We start from the raw sequence: 22,713 nt of genomic DNA, 5'->3' as shown, positions 1-22,713 counted from the left end.
TTCAGATAATTCAGTGAAATTTAATCCTTATTTATTCACATTGGTTTGAATTAATCATGGATTATTTCGTAGCTTTGAGATTTCATTGATGTAATGATGAATTTTTGGAATAACATTGTAGGGTAGGTGTGGGAGGTTGGATGTGGCTAGTTCAAACATAAACAGATATGGCTGGTTTAATCCTTTAGCAATCAGATTACTGTGAAATATAATGTTCTTTTATTCACGTTTTTTTGAATAATATCATCTTAAAATCAAAAATATTTGTTTCTATTTTTACAGATTTGGAAGATGAAAATGATGAAAATATCACCGATAGTGGTAAGTGGATTAACAAACCGTTTCTCTCCTAGACATTACCTTTTCAGTTCTGTCTTCTATTTCTTTCCCTTAACTCATAACTTTCGGCCAATCTTTTGATTTTCGATTTCTTTAAATTTTTAATTTAACCTTTGAGAAAGGCTAAAGAGCCAAAAATGCACATCAGGGAACGTACTGCAGCAGTGGTTTTCGACCAGGGTCATGATGGTTTTTGGGTGTCCATATAGGACTGACACCTTCAATTTTGATATGGATCCAACAAGCCACAGCATTGTGGTGAACTCCATTCCATGCATTGGCAAGGCTTCTATTGCTTCATGGCCTTCCTAACACCCAACACTTTATCACATGTAGTGGCTGCTTTTCTTCATTGCACCACCACTTATTTTGTTACCATATATCTGCGATTATGACAGTCTTTCTGAATATGATTGTTGTTATGATGTTTATCATCATCACTTATGGCACCTGTGCAGGTGGGACGTAAAAAGAACCACCCGTACGTTGCCGATGACAGCGCCGCCTTGACTGGCTTCCATGTCGGTTGCATGAACAAACCACCAACCGATCGTGGCCGTTGCCAGCCTCCCCTGCAACATAAAAAGTACCCACTACAGTCACGTGTGTTTCGCGTTTAGGAAAGGCACTCAGCTGTAGAAACACTGCCAGATCAGACTGGAGCCTGGTGCAGCCTCTTGGCTTCCCAGATCCCGGTCGATCCTTCCAACCAATGCAAGCATGGAAAACGGATGTTAAACGATGATGATGATGTTTCATGCAGAATTCATTCCTCCGTTTTAATGCCAACCATTTTACAGATTACTTGGAGGCTTTTTTACATGGCACCAATATTAGGAGGTCGCCAATAACTATAAAGACAAAGGAAGAGGAAGGAAAAAGCCCCAACCGAAGAGCATAGCAGTGAGGGTGGTGGCTTTATACCAGGTGCTGAGAGGTTAAAATAAGTGGGCTGGGTGTAAGTGGAAAGTGACATGGTTTAATCAGGTGTACACCCATGTCTCATGAAATCATGTCCCAATAAACATAAATCTCATTAAATAAAAACTCGTTAGTCTAAGTGTAATAAGATGTCTAATTTCTTTTGATGATCTTTATTGCACATTTTCCCCTTTAAATTCCAAGGGCAAAAATATTGACCCTTTAGCATTCAGATAATTCAGTGAAATGTAATCCTTATTCATTCAAATTGGTTTGAATTAATCATGGATTATCTCGTAGCTTTGAGATTTCAAAGATGTGATGATGAATTTTGGGAATAATAGTGTAGGGTAGGTGTGAGAGGGTGGATGTGGCTAGTTCAAACATAAACAGATACGGCTGTATTAATCCTTTAGCAATCAGATTACTGTGAAATATAATGTTCTTTTATTCACATTATTTTGAATTATATCATCTTAAAATCAATAATTTTTGTTTCCATTTTTTACAGGTTTGGAAGATGAAAATGATGAAAATATCACCAAAAGTGGTAAGTGGATTAACAAACCCTTTCTCTCCTAGACATTAACTTTTCAGTTCTGTCTTCTATTTCTTTCCCTTCACTCATAAGTTTTAGCCAATCTTTTGATTTTTGATTTCTTTAAATTTTTAATTTAAAATTTGAGAAAGGCTAAAGAGCCAAAAAGGCGCATCAGGGAATGTACTGCAACAGTGGTTTTCGACCAGGGTCATGATGGTTTGTGGGGGTTCATATACGACTGACACCTTCAATTTTGCTATGGATTCAACAAGCCACAGCATTGTGGTGAACTCCATTCCATGCATTGGCAAGGCTTCTATTGCTTCATGGCCTTCCTAACACCCACCGCTTTACCACATGTAGTGGCTGCTTTTCTTCATTGCACTACCACTCATTGGCTACCATGTAGCTGCGATTATAAGTCGTTCTGAATAGGAATGTTGTTATGATGTTTGTCATCATCACATATGGCACGTAAAAAGCACCATCCGTACCTAGGCGATGCCAGTGCCGCCTTGACTGGCTTCCATGTCGGTGGCACATAAAAACCACCAACCGATCGATGCCGTTGCCAGCATCGCCTGGCACATAAAAAGCATCTACTTCACTCATGGAGTGGTTGGCGTTTAGGAAGGGCATCAAGCTGTAGAGACACTGCGAGATCAGAATGGACCCTGGTGCAGCCTCCTGGTTTCCCAGACCCTGGTTGATCCGTCCAACCCATGCTAGCATGGAAAACGGATATTAAACGATGATGATGACGTTTCATGCAGAATTCATTCCTACTTTTTAATGCCAACCATTTTACAGAGTACTTGGAGGCATTTTTACTCGCCACCAACACTAGTAGGTCGCCAAGTAACTATAAAGTAAAAGGAAGCGGAAGGAAAAAGCCCCGACCGAAGAGCATAGCAGTGAGGGTGGTGGCTTTATACCAGGTGCTGAGAGGTTAAAAGAAGTGGGGTGGGTGTAAGTGGAAAGTGACATGGTTTAATAAGGCGTACACCCATGTCTTATGAAATCATGTCCCAATAAACATAAATCTCATTAAATTAAAACTCGTTAGTCTAAGTGTAATAAGATCACTAATTTCTTTTGATGGTCTCTATTGCACATTTTCCCTTTTAATTTCCAAGGGCAAAAATATTAACCCTTTAGCATTCAGATAATTCTGTGAAATGTAATCCTTATTTATTCACATTGGTTTGAATTAATCATGGATTATCTCGTAGCTTTGAGTATTCAATGATGTGATGATGAATCTTCGGAATAACATTGTAGGGTAGGTGTGAGAGGGTGGATATGGCTGGTTTAATCCTTCAGCAATCAGATTACTGTGAAATATAATGTTCTTTTATTCATATTATTTTGAATTATATCATCTTAAAATCAAAAATTTTTGTTTCCATTTTTTACAGATTTGACAGATAAAAAAGAATATAAAATAACCCAAGAGAGTAAGTGGATTAACAAACCTTTTCTCTCTTTTTAAACTAGACATTACCTTTTCATTTCTGTCTTCTATTTCGTTCCCTTAACTCATAACTTTTAGCCAATCTTTTGATTTTTGATTTCTTTTAATTTTTAATTTAACCTTTGAGAAAGGCTAAAGAGCCAAAAATGCACATCAGGGAATACATGGCAAACAGTGGTTTTAGACCAGGGTCATGATGGTTTGTGGGGGTCCATATAGGACTGACACCTTCAATTTTGCTATGGATCCAACACACCAGAGCATTGTGGTGAACTCCATTCCATGCATTGGCAAGGCTTCTATTGCTTCATGGCCTTCCTAACACCCACCACTTTATCACATGTAGTGGCTGCTTTTCTTCATTGCACCACCACTCATTTGGTTTCCATGTAGCTGCGATTATGACAGTTGTTCTGAATATGATGTTTGTCATCATCACTTATGGCACCTGTGCCGGTGGCAAGTAAAAAGCACCATCCGTATGTTGCCGATGCCAGCGCTGCCTTGACTGGCTTCCATGTCGGTGGCATGTAAAAACCACTAACCGATCGTGGCCGTTGCCAGCCTCGCCTGGCACATAAAAAGCATCCACTACACTCACGGAGTGGTTGGCGTTGAGGAAGGGCATCCAGCTGTAGAAACACTGCCAGATCAGACTGGAGCCTGATGAAGCCTCCTGGTTTCCCAGACCCCAGTCGATCCGTCCAACCCATGGTAGCATGGAAAACGGATGTTAAACGATGATGATGATGTTTCATGCAGAATTCATTCCTCCTTTTTAATGCCAACCATTTTACAGAGTACTTGGAGGCTTTTTTACATGGCACCAACAATAGAAGGTCGCAAAGTAACTATAAATACAAAGGAAGCGGAAGGAGTAAGCCCCGACCGAAGAGCACAGCAGTGAGGGTGAGGGCTTAATACCAGGTGCTGAGAGGTTAAAATAAGTGGGGTGGGTGTAAGTGGAAAGTGACATGGTTTAATCAGGCGTACACCCATGTCTGTTGAAATCATGTCCCAATAAACATACATCTCATTAAATTAAAACTCGTTAGTCTAAGTGTAATAAGATGTCTAATTTCTTTTGATGGTCTCTATCGCACATTTTCCCTTTTAATGTCCAAGGGCAAAAATATTAACCCTTTAGCAATCATATAATTCAGTGAAATGTAATCCTTAATTATACACATTAATTATGGATTATTTCGTAGCTTTGAGATTTCAATGATGTGTTGATGAATTTTTGGAATAACATTGTAGGGTAGGTGTGAGAGGGTGGATGTGGCTAGTTCAAACATAAAACATATATGGCTGGTTTAATCCTTTAGCAATCAGATTACTGTGAAATATAATGTTCTTTTATTCCAATTATTTTGAATTATATCATCTTAGAATAAAAAATTTTTGTTTCCATTTTGTACAGGTTTGACAAATACATATCCTGATGATAGCACCCAAAATGGTAAGTGGATTAACAAACCTTTTCTCTCTTTTTAAACTAGACATCACCTTTTCAGTTCTGTCTTCTATTTCTTTCCCTTAACTCATAACTTTTAGCTAATCTTTTGATTTTTGATTTCTTTAAATTTTAATTTGACCATTGAGAAAGGATAAAGAGCCAAAAATGCACATCAGAGAATATACTGCAACAGTGGTTTTTCACCAGGGTCATGATGGTTTGTGGGGGTCCATATAGGACTGACACCTTCAATTTTGCTATGGATCCAACACACCAGAGCATTGTAGTGAACTGCATTCCATGCATTGGCAGGGCTTCTATTGCTTCATGGCCATCCAAACAGCAACCACTTTACCACATGTAGTGGCTGCTTTTCTTCATTGCACCACCACTCATTTGGTTACCATGTAGCAGTGATTATGACAGTCGTTCTGAATAGGACTGTGGTTATGATGTTTGTCATCATCACATATCGCACCTGTGCCGGTGGCACATAAAAAGCACCAGCTGTACGTTGGCAATCCCAGCACCGCCCTGACTGGCTTCTATGTCGGTGGCACGTAAAAACCACCAACCGATCGTGGGTGTTGCCAGTCCCGCCTGGCACATAAAAAGTATGCACTACACTCACGGAGTGGTTGGCGTTGAGGAAGGGCATCCAGCTGTAGAAATACTGCCAGATCAGACTGGAGCCTGGTGCAGCCTTCTGGCTTCCCAGACCCCTTTTGATCCGTCCAACCCATGCTCGCATGGAAAACGGATGTTGAACGATGATGGTGATGTTTCATGCAGAATTCATTCCTACTTTTTAATGCCAACCATTTTACAGATTACTTGGAGGCTTTTTTACATGGCACCAACACTAGAAGGTCACCAAGTAAGTATAAAGGCAAAGGAAGCGGAAGGAAAAAGCCCCGACCGAAGAGCATAGCTTTGAGGTTGGTGGCTTTATACCAGGTGCTGAGAGGTTAAAATAAGTGGGGTGGGTGTAAGTGGAAAGTGACATAGTTTAATCAGGCGTACACCCATGTCTGATGAAATCATGTCCCAATAAACATAAATCTCATTAAATTAAATCTCGTTAGTCTAAGTGTAATAAGATGTCTAATTTCTTTTGATGGTCTCTATTGCACATTTTCCCTTTTAATTTCCAAGAGCAAAAATATTGACCCTTTAGCATTCAGATTATTCAGTGAAATGTAATCCTTATTTATTCACATTGGTTTGAATTAATCATGGAATATCTTGTAGCTTTGAGATTTCAATGATGTGATGATGAATTTTTGGAATAACATTGTAGGGCAGGTGTGATAGGGTGGATGTGGCTAGTTCAAACATAAAACAGATATGGCTGGTTTAATCCTTTAGCAATCAGATTACTGTGAAATCTAATGTTCTTTTATTCACATTATTCTGAATTATATCATCCTAAAATCAAAAATTTTTGTTTCCATTTTTTACAGATTCGACAGATATAAATAATTATGATATCAAGAAAAATAGTAAGTCGATTAACAAACCTTTTCTCTCTTTTTTAACTAGACATTACCTTTTCAGTTCTGTCTTCTATTTCTTTCCCTTAACTCATAACTTTTAGCCAATCTTTTGATTTTGATTTATTTAAATTTCGAATTTGACTATTGACAATTGCACATCAGGGAATACACTGCAACAGTGGTTTTCGACCAGGGCCACGATGGTTTGTGGGGTTCCATATAGGACTGACGCCTTGAATTTTGCTATGGATCCAACAAGCCACAGCATTGTGGTGAACTCCATTCCATGCATTGGCAAAGCTTCTATTGCTTCATGGCCTTCCTAACACCCACCACTTTCCCACATGTAGTGGCTGCTTTTCTTCATTGCACGACCACTCATTTGGTTACCATGTAGCTGCGATTATGAGTCGTTCTGTATAGGACTGTGGTTATGAAGTATGTCAACATCACTTATGGCACCTGTGCCGGTGGCACGTAAAAAGCACCATCCGTACGTTGCCGATGCCAGCGCCGCCTTGACTGGCTTCCATGTCGGTGGCACATAAAAACCACCAACCGATCGTGGCCGTTGCCAGCCTAGCCAGGCACATAAAAGGTATCCACTACACTCATGGAGTTGTTGGCGTTTAGGAAGGGCATCCAGCTGTAGAAACACTGCCAGATATGACTGGAGCCTGGTGCAGCCTCCAGGTTTCCCAGACCCCGGAGGAAGCAGGGCAGGTGCTAAAAATTATAGGCCTATCTCTATGACCTCACACATCAGCAAAGTCATAGACTGAATAGTCTACAAGAAACGAATTGTGTTCCATGAAGAAAATGACTTGCTGAATGATACCCAGCATGGATTCCGACCAGGCAGAAGCTGCCTCTTACAACATTATGACTGGGTGTTAAGTATTTTGTTATTTTGTCCCTTGCTTACCCCTTGTTTGTTTATATATGTATAACTTTCCAGTGATGCCCTGAACTTAATATATATATGTATATAATTATTATTTGAGGGAATATAAATGCAAACTTACAGGGAATAAAAATTCAATTTAGAAATACTAAATCAAATTTCACACAACATAATATATGTATAAAATAATAGAAAAAAAACACCTTTTATCAATTCAAAATGAACAATTAAATTACACCATCTAGAAAATTACATATAATAGAAATATTAAAATGAAAATAACAATAAAATATCAATGATGAAGTAAATTGCAAAAAAAAATTCCAATTATATATGTTTTTTTTATTATTTGTTTTTGCAATTTACTTAATAATTGACATTTTATTGTTATTTTAATTTTATATTTCTAGTATATGTAATTGACTAGATGGTGTAATTTAATTGTTCATTTTGAATTGATAAAAGGTGTTTTTTCTAATTTTATATATATATATATATATATATATATATATATATATTATATATATATATATATATATATATATATATATATATTTAAAATAAGCAACAAGAATACCTTCGGTAATTTGGTTCGATCGTTTCACACTACATCATTTTATTAAATGTTGTAAGTATTAGTACTGTTTTAAAATGCTGAGCACTCATCAGCCATTAACAGAGAGTTTCCAGTAATACATAATTTTCATATTATATGAAAATTATGTATTAATTTAATTTTAAAACTGTTGTAATACTTACAACATTTAATAAAATGATGTAGCATGAAACGATCGTACCGAATTACCGGAGTCATTCTTGTTGATTATTTTGATTATAATCACCCCATGGATTTATATGGATAACACCATACAAAACTCTGGTGCATCTAACTTAAGTACCATATTCATTGGAATCTAAATTTTACTGAACTTATATATATATATATATATATAACGGGAAGGTTTACGAAAATAAACAAAAGACGAAGGTAGGTGGAGTACAAACAAATAATGTATTAGTATGGCGCTCAGGAATAGAAATAAAACAATATATATATAACATAATGTGTACTAGCAATCTGAATGTGGCTAGCAACTGGGGGTGGGTGTTACTGACGCTTTTATCCCCAGGAGATCGTCGTCTCCAGCTGGCTTTAGACACAATTTCAGTGCCGTTCTGATATTTGCAAAGGGAGGTCATCCCCTCTCGAAAACCTAAGTGATACATACGGACTATAGTTTCGAGGTTTTTGACTCTCGTCAACGTATGGTAAATACCGGTTTATCAGAAGGGCACTGAAATTGTGTCTAAAGCCAGCTGGAGACGATGATCTCCTGGGGCTAAAAGCGTCAGTAACACCCACCCCCAGTGGCTAGCCACATTCAGATGGCTAGTACACTTTACGTTGTCGAGCGGTTACTGTTTGCATCTCGTTCGGAGATTTATTAATATATATATACAGGCACAGGAGTGGCTGTGTGGTAAGTAGCTTGTTTACCAACCACATGGTTCCGGGTTCAGTCCCACTGCATGGCACCTTGGCCAGGTGTCTTCTACTATAGCCTCGGGCCGACCAAAGCCTTGTGAGTGGATTTGGTAGATGGAAACTGAAAGAAGCCCGTCGTATATATGTATATATATATATGCATTTTTGTGTGAGTGTGTTTACCCCCCAAGCATTGCTTGACAACCGATGCTGGTGTGTTTATGTCCCCGTTACTTAGCGGTTTGGCAAAAGAGACCGATAAAATAAGTACTGGGCTTACTAAAGAATAAGCTCCGGGGACGAGTTGCTCGATTAAAGGCGGTGTTCCAGCATGGCCGCAGTCAAACGACTGAAACAAGTAAAAGAATAAAAGAATATATATATATAATAGAAATATATATGGATACAGTTTGTGTATCAAATAGCTAACTTAAGGCGATGGCCTCATGGAGCTAATAAGCGGACAGCTTTATTCTTATTTTTATAAGAATGCCATATTAGTATGGCGATAACTAATATATATATATATATATATATATTATATATATATATATATATATATATATATATATATATATATATATATATATATATATATATATATATATATATATATATATATAAATATATATAAAGTAAAGTAAAGATTATTTGCCAACATAACGTGGAAATACTGGTTAGGACAAATGGTATTGTTATGTAACCCCAGGAAACATCATCACCAGCTGGTTATACAGCACACTATCTGCATACCAATGGTCTCTGAGTTATTTCTCTTCATCAGCACTGAATAACTGCTTGGCTAGAGATGGCACCACTAAACTCTTGTCCAAAATATATATTTTTCGAAGTGACACACAGTTACTGATCTAGAAAATAGAAAATTATTTCTAAATCTCTGAAGGAGAGACATTGAGTAACAGTATTCTAGAGTAAAGATTATTTGCCAACATAACGTGGCAATCCTGATTAGGACGATCGTTACTGTAATTTAGCCCTAGGAAACATCGTCTCCAGCTGGCTATATGACACAGTAGCTTCATCCTTACATTTTCGAACAAGGGAGTTTAGCATCCCATAGGACATAGATAGTGTGTCATATAACCACTTGGAGACAATGTTTCCTGGGGCTGAAGAACAGTAACAATCATCCTAACTAGGACTGCCATATTATGATGGCAAATAATCTTTACTCTCGAGTACTGACTGCGGCCATGCTGGAGCACCACCTTTAGTCGAGCGCAAATTGACCCCATGACTTATTCTTTGTAAGCCTAGTACTTATTCTCGGTCTCTTCTGCCTAACCACTAAGTTACGGGGGCATAAACACACCAGCATCGGTTGTCAAGCGATGTTGGGAGGAGAAACACAGACACATAAACATACACATATATATATAATATATATATATATATATATATATATATGTATATACATATACACGACAGGCTTTTTCAGTTTCCATCTACCAAATCCACTCACAAGGTGGGACTGAACCCAGAATCATGTGGTTGGCAAGCAAGTTACTTACCACACAGCCACTCCTGCGCCTATATCTATATCTATATATATACATATATATATTTATATATATATATGTAAACAATGGGCTTCTTTCAGTTTCCACTTATCAAATCCACTCACAAGGCTTAGAAACACACAGGTGTGTGTATATATATGTATATATATATACATACACGCACACACTCACACACACATACACACATATACATACAATGGGCTTCCTTCAATTTCCGTCAAGAAAATCCAATCACAAGGCTGAGGCTGTAGTAGAAGACACTTTCCCAAGGTGCTGTTCAGTGGGACTGAACCCAGAACCATTTGATTGTGAAGAAAACTTCTTAACTGATTTCTTTATTTCAGGAATTGCTGTGCTCAATGGAAACGTCACAATGACGATAACAATACCAAAAATGAAACGACCGGTGACTTGGGAGTGCCACAAGTATAAAAATGAATGTGACAGGACATGCTTAAATGGCCATTTCTATAAAGTGACACATATTGTAAATTCTTCGCATCTTTCGATCACAGATGGAACTAAGGGATGTATGACTCAGAAATTTCCTAATGCCAACCTTAAAGCTGCAGACATTCATTTGAAGATAAACAGTAAGGAAATAATTCCTATAATTTCTTTATTAACCACTGAAGGTGAACACAAAGGAAAACATTTGGGAGGGTACAGTGTGGGTTTTAGCATGTAAAAAGTCATACAATAAATGAAACAAAGTCAAAGTAAAACCCCTGGTAGTGGAGGGACTTACAAGGGCTACACGTAAAGAAAGCCCACAAAATCCATGGTCTCCGTGACCACCAGGGTGGATGCCCTCTCCCAGTCTTTCCTCTCCAATATACAGGTATACACTAAGAGAAGGCCCATTCACGCAGGTAATGCTCACCTCTCTCACCCACCTTTCAACAAACTGATTGCAAGGCAGCCCTTACCTCTCCACCCTGATTTTCCTCTTTAAGTGAAACCTGTAAAGATTATTAAGGTTTTGACAAAAAGACAACTGCTGGTCTTTAGCCCTTTCAGCCATGTCTACTATATGATCCCCTTTGCCCTGGGCCTCAAGCATATAAAAAACTGGTTGCCTTTCCTGGTTGAAGTAAAGTAGAGGGGCCATCTTCACAATGGACTCAGCTGATAGTTACTCTTTTACTCTTTTACTTCTTTCGGCTATTCGACTACGGCCATGCTGGAGCACCGCCTTTAGTCGAGCAAATCAACCCCAGGACTTATTCTTTGGAAGCCTAGTACTTATTCTATCGGTCTCTTTTGCCGAACTGCTAAGTTACGGGGTTGTAAACACACCACCATCAGTTGTCAAGCGATGTTGTGGGGACAAACACAGACACACAAAGATATACACACACATACATATATATATATACATATATACGTTGGGCTTCTTTCAGTTTCCGTCAACAAAATCCACTCACAAGACTTTGGTCAGCCCGAAGCTATAGTAGAAGACATTTGCCCAAGGTGCCATGCAGTGGGAATGAACCCGGAACCATGTGGTTTGTAAGGAATTTACTTACCACACAGCCTCTCAATAATGATTTCTTTTATTTGCCACAAGGGCAAAGGATAAGGATGTCAATACCAAGATAGACTTAAGGTGTGTGAGGGGTTTATATATATGAAAGGATTAAAAAAATTGGAAGTATACATGGTTAACAATAAATAAAGAAGGGACGTATACAAATTAAACACCAGTAGAAGAAAAAATAGATGATAATGATGTGATCCTTCTAATACAGGAGGACCCTTATGTATAATCGAGGAACCCAATCATCTCCTTGAACACCAAAGTAAGTGCCCTCTCCCTCACAGCTTGGCACTTAAAGTGGAATCATTCTCTCTTGCTGTTTTCACAACTTTCCCCCACCATTCAAATAATATTAACCCTTTCGTTTCTGTATTTATTTTCTGATGCTCTGTGTCTCTTTCAATTAATTTTTAATATAACAAAGAATTTAGTAAAATAACATCGTTATAATTAAGCTAGTTTTGAGAACATAAATTGTGACTAAGGTTTGGTGGAAGATTTTAATTCAGGACATTTGAAAACCAAATATTTGTGCTAAAGAACCAGAGGCTGTTTCAGCCGGGTTGGTATCAAAAGGGTTAAATATAATAAAGGATTTAGTAAAATAACATCGTTATAATTAAGCTAGTTTTGGGAACATAAATTGCGACTAAGGTTTGGTGGAAGATTTTAATTCAGAACCTCTGAAAACCAAATATTTGTGCTAAAGAGCCAGAGCCGGTTTCAGGCGGGTTGGTATCGAAAGGGTTAATGGTTTCAAGTTTTGGCACAATGCTAGTAATTTCAGGGGTTGGCCTTATTACATCGACCCCCAATGCCCAACTAGTACTTACTTCATTGACCTGTAAAGGGTGAAAGGCTAAGTTGACCTCAGTGAAATTTGAGCGCAGAATGTAAACAAGGATGAAATACTGCCAAGCATTTTGCCTGGCATGCCAATGGTTCTGCAACGGTTTCAAATTTTGGCACAAAGCCAGCAATTTTAGTGGGGAGAGGGTAAGTTGATTACATCGACCCCAGTGCTCAACTAATAATTATTCTATTGACCCTGGCAGGATGAAAGGTAGAGTAGACTTTGGCAGATTTTGAACTCAGAACATAAAGATGGACAAAATGTTGCAAAGCATTTTGTCTGGCATGCTAACAATTCAGCCACCTCTCTGCCCTCCTGGTTAATAATAATAATAATAATAATAAATGCCCTGATGCAGTACCAGGCAGTGGTTCTCATGGCTTCTGATCTTAACTGATTGCAAGTGTTATCATGTACATTGTTTTGTCTTGGTATAAAAGATGGGCTTACAGCAAATATTCTGCTCAATACCACAGATTTGCTTGTCAGTTGTTTGACCGTAACCAGTTGAGCATGTCCCTTAGTGACTGGCGATATGTGCATCTCTGATCACGAGCAGAAGTAGTGGGGGAGCATCATAGCCATGTATTGAGAGGGATTCTTTGGGGTTTGAATGATTCACCTCTGGAAACATGGGTGTTTCGTTTAACATCCTTAAACAATCCTGAATCAGGGACCTTTTGAGTGAGATGGGTTACCCAACCAGAAGAAAATTCTAACTGGGTCCCACCCGCAAGTTCATGTACTGTTTATCTTGATATGAGATCACCATGTCATGCACATATGGTTATGAGGCATGTGCCTGGTGTACCGTTATCAGACAGGTAGTCATGATGGGTATACTGGGCTTCGTATATTTGTACCCCAGTGTCATTTTGATGGCATGCACTGCTCTCGCACTGAATAATGATAATGATGATGATAATAATAATAATAATAATAAAATAGAGGTAACCAGAATGTGGAATCTAAAAACAGAAACAATTCCTATCATAGTAGGTGCATTAGGCATGATAAAAAAATATTCAGACAAATACATAACAAAAACACCAGGACTTACAAACACATATAACATACAGAAAATTGCACTACTAGGCACTGCACACATCCTACGCAGAACACTTTCCATACAATAACCATCAGAGTATCACAACAAATCACAGCACATACCAAAGGCACACAGAGCTGCGCTCGGTAGTGAAGTGAAAGCACGTGATAAAAATAAAACTACTGAATAATAATAATAATAATAATAATAATAACAACAACAACAGCTGTACAAATATTTTCATAATATTTACACAAATTCAAAGTTTGTAACTTGACAATTTCAAGGTTTGCTTCTGTCTTAGATTTTCTTTTCTGTTTTGAATTGATAAGTTTTTATAAAAATCCCTGGTGGGATATTTTTATAGTTCAAGAAATGGATTAGTTAGTTTCATTACCTAGGATTATCTGTCAATTGTACTATTTAATTGTTATAGAAATGAGTGACATTTTCCAGTTAATCATGAAGGTTGAATTTGAAGAGAAAAATATTATTAATGGCAAAAATTGACAGAAGCCCTGTCTTTCCTTTTGCTATATAACCCTTCTAAATCATAGACTGATCTGTTCACCTTGCATTTCTGTGATAGAATAAGAAAGTCAATCCCCTTTGCATATCCTATATAACCCTTCTAAATCATGGACTGATCTGTTGACCTTGCATTTCTGTGCTAGAATAAGAAAGTCAAAACCCCTTTGCATATCTTATATAACCCTTCTAAATCATGGACTGATCTGAAGGGGATTAGCTAATCTTTTAGATATACTCCTCTCGGATACTGGTGTGTGTTAACCTATTTCTTACCATATTTCTGTTGAAATACATTGCTTTTGTATGAAGGCACATGGCTCAGCGGTTAGAGCATCGAGCTTACGATCGTGAGGTTGTGAGCTCGAATCCCGGACCAGGCTGCATGTTGTGTTTTTGAGCAAGACACTTTATTTCACGTTGCTCCAGTTCACTCAGCTGTAGAAATGAGTTGCAACGTCACTGGTGCGAAGCTGTATCGGCCCCTTTGCCTTTCCCTTGGATAACATCAGTGCTGTGGAGAGGAGAGGCTGGTATGCATGGGCGACTGCTGGTCTTCCATAAACAACCTTGCCCGGACTTGTGACTAGGAAGGTAACATTCTAGATGCAATCCCATGGTCTGTGTTGTGACCGAAGGGGGTTCTGACCGACCGTATGAATAAATTTTGAAAATTATGAAGATTTTAGTAAAATAACCTTGTCATTACCAAGCTAATGTGTGCAACATAGTGTTACTGGAAATTTTGATGGGGACTTTTCCTTTAGATCACTTTAAATTGGAATTTGTTTAACAGAAACGAAAGTATTTTTTAATAGGTTAATATGAAAATGGTCAAGCTTGGGAGATATTACTATTTTTTATTAAAAACAAAGGCTATATATTTTTGTATTTAGGAATGGTCATTTTGCCTGTTTAGCCAATAAAAACACACGCACTATATATTTGGTGTTACTTTGCTTCAGTGTTATTTATTTTTTACATTAATCTTAATCTTATTTCAGCCAGAGTTCTTTCATCACACTCCTGTGACCTCATCAGTGGTCCTTTGCTTTCTTCTTTCTTATTTGTGTATCTCTCCTTAGCAACGGTCAGCCATTTTGTATTTTGTATCTCTTTTTTTATTGGCTAAACTGGCAAAATGACCATTCCGAAATACAACAATATCTGTTTCAACACACGATTTCACATCAAAATTCTTGTAAAACAAATATATAAATGTAGCTATATATTTTATTGTTCATCAATTGCAGATCCGAAACGTGGACTAAGTACACCTGAGCTTGTCAGAAAGATTCTTGGTGCATTCATCTTTAATGCAATCGTTGTCGGAGTCCTTTTCTTCGGCCACAAATATCTCCAGAACTACCTATCAGTATAAGAATGCTACAATTTGTGTTTTTTTATATACATTTCTCCTCTAAAAGAAGAAATAATTCTGTTTACCTGAATAAGACTTTCACTGACTGCATTAGCATAGTTGGATTTTAAAGAATTTATATCCATATTTTTTATATACACAATTATTGTCATTTCAAAATGTCTTTTCAAATTTCTGCTACAACTTTTGGCTAAAATAACTGAGAATTAAAAAATTTTAAAGCTATTAACTGTCTGTTTATCAATTTATGACAACAGCTAATAACCTTTTTTAAGTTTTTGGAATTAAAAAAAGCTCAGTACATTTTTAGTAAAATATTCAAAAATACAGTTTTTTAATTTTATATTTCAGCTTATGTAGAGAAACTAAGTTCCTTTTCTTGCTTGTATTTCCCAGTTTCTTCTATGTATTGTTTTTATGTATTTTTATCCCCATAAAAACATTTATGCTATTAAAAAAATTAGTTTGAAATTTTGATTTTTGGCGGAATTCTCGTTTAAGTACCCCATATAACCACTCGTAAACTTTTTAACTTTTTGGAATTAAAAAAAATTTCAGTACATTTTTAGTAAAATATTCAAAAATATAGTTTTTTAATTTTATATTTCAGCTTATGTAGAGATACTAAGTTCCTTTTTCTTGCTTGTATTTCCCAGTTGCTTCTAATATGTATTGTTTTTCAATATTTTTATCCCCATAAAAACATTCATGCTATTATAAAAATTAGTTTGAAAACTTGATTTTTGTTAGAATTCTCATTTAAGTAGCCGATATAACTACTCATAACCTTTTTAAACTTTTTGGAATTAAAAAAAATTTCAGTACATTTTCAGTAAAATGTTCAAAAATATAGTTTTTTAATTTAATATTTCAGCTTACGTAGAGAAACTAAGTTCCTTTTCTTGCTTGTATTTCCCAGTTGGTTCTAACGTGTATTGTTTTTGAATATTTTTATCCCCATAGAAACATTTATGCTATTAAAAAAAATTAATTTGAAAATTTGATTTTTGGTGGAATTCTCGTTTAAGTACCCCATATAACCACTCGTAAACTTTTTAACTTTTTGGAATTAAAAAAAATTTCAGTACATTTTCAGTAAAATATTCAAAAATATAGTTTTTTAATTTTATATTTCAGCTTATGTAGAGAAACTAAGTTCCTTTTCTTGCTTGTATTTCCCAGTTTCTTCTATGTATTGTTTTTATGTATTTTTATCCCCATAAAAACATTTATGCTATTAAAAAAAATTAGTTTGAAATTTTGATTTTTGGCGGAATTCTCGTTTAAGTACCCCATATAACCACTCGTAAACTTTTTAACTTTTTGGAATTAAAAAAAATTTCAGTACATTTTTAGTAAAATATTCAAAAATACAGTTTTTTAATTTTATATTTCAGCTTATGTAGAGATACTAAGTTCCTTTTTCTTGCTTGTATTTCCCAGTTGCTTCTAATATGTATTGTTTTTCAATATTTTTATCCCCATAAAAACATTCATGCTATTAATAAAAATTAGTTTGAAAACTTGATTTTTGTTAGAATTCTCATTTAAGTAGCCGATATAACTACTCATAACCTTTTTTAACTTTTTGGAATTAAAAAAAATTTCAGTACATTTTCAGTAAAATGTTCAAAAATATAGTTTTTTAATTTAATATTTCAGCTTACGTAGAGAAACTAAGTTCCTTTTCTTGCTTGTATTTCCCAGTTGGTTCTAACGTGTATTGTTTTTGAATATTTTTATCCCCATAGAAACATTTATGCTATTAAAAAAAATTAATTTGAAAATTTGATTTTTGGTGGAATTCTCGTTTAAGTACCCCATATAACCACTCGTAAACTTTTTAACTTTTTGGAATTAAAAAAAATTTCAGTACATTTTCAGTAAAATATTCAAAAATATAGTTTTTTAATTTTATATTTCAGCTTATGTAGAGAAACTAAGTTCCTTTTCTTGCTTGTATTTCCCAGTTGGCTCGGTTAAACTAAAGCGTTTGACCCTGTCATAAAAAAAAAATAGTGTAATAGGTGTAAGTAGTACCCAAGACTTTTTTCTTCAAGTTTCAAAGGAAACGTTGCTGGCCTAATTTTGTCATGTTTATATTCCACAGCATAAATACATAAAAACAGAACAGGCACACACACACACAGACAAGATCTTTTATTATGTATAGATAAGTAACAGTCCCACTGCGTGGTGGCATCTTGGGCAAGTGTTTCTACTATAGCCTCGGGCCAGCCAAAGCCTTGAGAGTGGATTTGGTGGATGGAAACTGAAAGAAGCCCTTGTGTGTGTTTGTCCCCCTTCCCCCACAACATCGTTTGACAACTGATCCTGGTGTGTTTACGTCCCTGTAACTTAGCGGTTCAGCAAACGAGACCGATAGAATAAGTACTAGGCTTACAAAAGTAGGTTCCAGGGTCGATTTGCTCGACTAAAGGTGGTGCTCCAGCATGGCTGCAGTCAAATGAATGGAATAAGTATAAGAGTAAAGAGTAAAACAGTGCCCCAGCATGGCCACATTCTAATGACGGAAACAAGTAAAAGATAAAAGAACACACACACACATGCATTATTACTGAAAGGCTCCATTTCCCTGAGTTACTAATTTCCGATCATCAGCTGGTAAATTGATCTTCCTTTTCTCTTGAAATATTCCCCATTTGGATAAGCTTTTGAAATTTGAAATGGAAGTTTGAAGGAAACACTGATCTTTATGCTCTATTGTTCAAAAAACCTTTGTGAACGACAAGTAGCAAAAAAATGGCTGCTTCAAGGTTATACTTTTGATTTTGTATCTGGTTTTCGTGGTAATACTATTACAAACATCTTATGTGTGAAGTCCTGCAAATGTCTTACGTTTAAATAATGTTTTACAGTTATACTTTTAACTAGCAGTATTGCCTGGCGATGCTCTGGTTTGTAAGGGAAATAACTATATAAGCATTTTTAGAAAGTTACTTCCCTTACATAAACTGAGCAAAAATCATTAAAAATGTGGAAAAGTTATGGTAAATTTTTTTTTAAATCGTAGACTCAATGTAAACGCGCTAATACCCAGAAGGGCTCGATATGAATCACGACTATAAGATACCCGCTTTTGGTTAAACTGCACCGCAAAATGTGGGAGTAGTTAGGAATCTAAATCGGAGGAGACAGAGTCTCACACACACAACTTCAGTTTTATATATAAAGATTACTGTATTAAAAAACAATTTATGCCCATGTTTTACTTTAAAGCTGGGGTTCTCAACCATTTTTTATCTACGGATCCCTTTGATTGCTATTTTATTTTGCTGGAGCCCCATAAACATTTGGTGTTTAATAACAAGTTTTATAGGACCTTTTTTCAAAATTCCTCTTTTGTTTTTCACACATTAACTTGTGTAGGTTGTCCTATGTAAACTGTTAGAGAAAGAAACCTAGATGTTTCTTGCAATACATACCAATACATACATCTAAAACAGGGGTTCTCAACCATTTTTTATCTATGGACCCCTTTGATTATGATTTTATTCTGGTGGACCCTTGTAGCAATTCAATGTTTAAAACTAGTTTTATACAAACTTCTTTCAAAATTCTTGTTTTGCTTTTCACCCATTAACTTGTGTCGGTTGTGTCAGTAAGACATCAAAGAAGGAAACCTAGCTGCTTCTTGCAGTAAATACAACTAAAGTACCAATTTTTTCATCATCATCATTGTCGTCATTTAACGTCCGCTTTCCATGCTAGTATGGGTTGGACGATTTGACTGTGGGCTGGCAAACCAGATGGCTGCACCAAGCTTCAGTCTTGATCTGGAAGAGTTTCTACAGCTGGATGCCCTTCCTAATGCCAACCACTCCGAGAGTGGACCCTTAAACCAGATAGCTGCACCAAGCTTCAGTCTTGATCTGGAAGAGTTTCTACAGCTGGATGCCCTTCCTAATGCCAACCACTCCGAGAGTGGACCCTTAAACCAGATGGCTGCACCAAGCTTCAGTCTTGATCTGGCAGAGTTTCTACAGTTGGATGCCCTTCCTAATGCCAACAACTCCGAGAGTGGACCCATAAAATACTACCACAGATCCCCATTTAACTATTTTTTACATGTGGACCTCTTTTGATTAATATTTTGTTCTGGTGGACCCCTATAGCCTTTTGATACTTAAAAACTAGTTTTATGGAAATTTCTTTCCAAATTCCTATTTTGCTTTCTCACATTAACTTGTGAAGGTGGAACCCTGTAAAAAGCAAAGATTTATCATGGACCCTTAAAATACTACACCAAATCCTCAATTTACTATTTCGCTTGCATTGACCCCCTTTGTTTATCATTTTATTCTGGTGGGTTCCCATAACCATTTGATGTTTAAAAACTAATTTTTCACCCATAAACTTGTGTTGGTAGAACTCTGTAAAATGTTAGAGAAATAAACCCAGCTGTTTCTTGCAATACACACCAATACACACACCCAAAGCAAAATTTTTTGAGGGGCCCTAAGATGCTATTGGATCCCCAATTTACTGTTTTCTTACATGGATCTCCTAAAATCTTATATGGACACTCAGGAGCCATGTGGACCCTGTTTGAGAACCACTGCTTTCAAGTATTACATTAAAGCATTATTTAAACCGTGGAGGCGCAATGGCCCAGTGGTAGGGCTGGTGCCAAACATAATGCTTCGCACCACTTTGGACTATGCCAGCAAGGTGGAAAGAGGAATCCGGACGGTTGTGCTACTCAGGATTTTCTTACATCTAGTGCAGGCCTGCGCAAAACTGGAGAGGACATGAAATGCAAAAACCAGACTGGATTAGTTTATGCACAACTCCATAGTCTCCCGAGACAAAAGGGCGCCAACGATAACCATGAGAACCAGAAATGGAATGCAAAATATAACCTTGAAGCAGCTGTATTTGCATGTGTCGTTCACAAAGGCTTTAAAGCAAAAGGACATAAGGATAAGTGTTTTCAAACTTTTATTTCATATTCCCAGACCGGGCGTTGTGAGTGTTTATTGAGCGAAAACACCTAAAGCTCCATGAGGCTACGGCAGGGGATGGTGGTGATCCCTGCTGTACTCTTTCACCACAACTTTCTCTCATTCTTACTTCCTGTTTCTGTTGTACCTGTATTTCAAGGGGCCGGCCTTGTCACTCTCTGTGTCACGCTGAATATCCCCGAGAACTACGTTAAGGGTACACGTGTCTGTGGAGTGCTCAGCCACTTACACGTTAATTTCACGAGCAGGCTGTTCCATTGATTCGGATCAACCGGAACCCTCGTCGTCGTAAACGACGGAGTGCTTCCATCCCATATTTAAACCACAAACAGTTTCAGGATTTTGAGTGTATGGAGCTTATAACATTTATAATAATACTAGTCTGAAGGCTGTACACAATGTGGACTTTTACTCTTGCGGAAGGATAATTTGGCCTACAGCCCCAAACTAAAGTGGGCTAAATAGCATGACCATAATATGTCTCTAATGACTATAGGCCCCTAGTGGTGTTTGATCAGAGATTAAGGATGGAGAAGAATTGATTCTTTAATGCAATCATTCTACTGTTTGAGTTCCAAGTTGAATTCCAACTGTTGGCCAATTTGTTCCAAAGTTCTTATCTTGGCATAAAATTAACGAAGCAAATGTCATTTCTCTCACTCTTGGTCTTTAACATCATCAGACAAACGTCCGCTTTCCATGCTAGCATGGATTGGACGACTTGACTGAGGTCTGGCGAACCAGAAGGCTCCACTAGGCTCCAATCTGATCTGGCAGAGTTTCTACAGCTGGATGCCCTTCATAACGCCAACCACTCTGAGAGTGTAGTGGGTGTTTTTACATGAATCAGCCAAGCTTTACCTGCTAGAAATAGCAACCCAAATGCTTTTAAGTCAGATCCCAATGATGGATGTTCAAGAACAGAATGAAGGGCAGGTTTCAATCTTGGGATCATTCTGATTCCCAAAAGGTATAATATGTTTATGTAGAGCAAATGTAGACTGAGATACAGGGGTCCGAACAGACAGACAGAATTTTGCTTTTGTTGATATAGATTACCATGAGATAGTGGGTAGCGATTTTCTTCACTACTTCAGGGAGAGACGACCCTGGCTGACACGAGTTCCAGGCTCAGCTGGCGCCGGCTGACAGTACTCGGAATGGGCCCCTATCCAGGGTTACGGAAAGGAGACAACCTTCAAAGAAATCTGGAGTGGAGCCCTGTAGGTGGTTTAGTGTTCAACTCAACACTCTTCCGGCAGCTCCTGCAACCAAGCTGGTGCCAAACATAATGCTTCGCACCACTTTGGACTATGCCAGCAAGGTGGAAAGAGGAATCCGGACGGTTGTGCTACTCAGGATTTTCTTACATCTAGTGCAGGCCTGCGCAAAACTGGAGAGGACATGAAATGCAAAAACCAGACTGGATTAGTTTATGCACAACTCCATAGTCTCCCGAGACAAAAGGGCGCCAACGATAACCATGAGAACCAGAAATGGAATGCAAAATATAACCTTGAAGCAGCTGTATTTGCATGTGTCGTTCACAAAGGCTTTAAAGCAAAAGGACATAAGGATAAGTGTTTTCAAACTTTTATTTCATATTTCAGAAAGTATCCAAACAGCTGATAATCGGAAATGAGTAACTCTGAGTACTGGAAATCAGAGTGGTAATGTACCAGAGAATACTCCACATTTGGATTGAGTCCTTGGCACCTTGTTGTGCTCAAGAAAGCCTGTACTCTGAAGCAGAAGTGTTAAGATCGATCCTTCTGGTGGTGTAAAGCCCTCATGGCAGTACCTTGTAAAATTGCCCGTGTGGTGTCACATAATAGAATTTGTTAGGATATATTTTGATGAAGGACTAACTTTCATATGTAATTTGTTTGAATTATTATCTAAAGCTTGAAACACAAAACTTGATACACATATATCCATATACACATACACAAAAATCTATCAATCACTCTCTCTCTCTCTCTCTCTCCATATATATATATACACAACTATGAGAGAGGATCCACTATGTAGACGCTCTTACGCTAGATATAGATCCGCAAAGGGACTCAACCACAAGAATTGGTAAGTGTCTTCTACAATAGCCTTGGGCCGACCAAAGCCTTGTGAGTGCATTTGGTCGACGGAAACTGAAAGAAGCCCATCGTATATATATATATGTGTTTGTGTGTCTGTGTTTGTCTTCCCAACATTGGTTTG

At 37.2% G+C, this 22,713-nt stretch overlaps 1 protein-coding gene across 1 annotated transcript in view; it reads left to right on the top strand.

Annotated features, from left to right (window-relative positions):
• Positions 1-15,888, top strand: part of LOC115225442 — a 119,938-nt gene extending 104,050 nt beyond the window's left edge. The window contains exons 8-10 of the mRNA XM_029796402.2: positions 4,699-4,737; positions 10,506-10,754; positions 15,384-15,888. Of these exons, the coding sequence (XP_029652262.2) occupies positions 4,699-4,737; positions 10,506-10,754; positions 15,384-15,511 (416 nt within the window). The 3' untranslated portion in view covers positions 15,512-15,888. The remainder of the gene's footprint in view (positions 1-4,698; positions 4,738-10,505; positions 10,755-15,383) is intronic.
• Positions 15,889-22,713: the final 6,825 nt, after the last annotated feature.

The sequence above is a fragment of the Octopus sinensis genome, linkage group LG27 (genome assembly GCF_006345805.1).
Source record: "Octopus sinensis linkage group LG27, ASM634580v1, whole genome shotgun sequence".
Taxonomy (NCBI): Eukaryota; Metazoa; Mollusca; class Cephalopoda; order Octopoda; family Octopodidae; genus Octopus; species Octopus sinensis.
The sequence above is the reverse complement of the archived record's forward strand: the minus strand, read 5'-3'. Positions and strand labels throughout refer to the sequence as shown.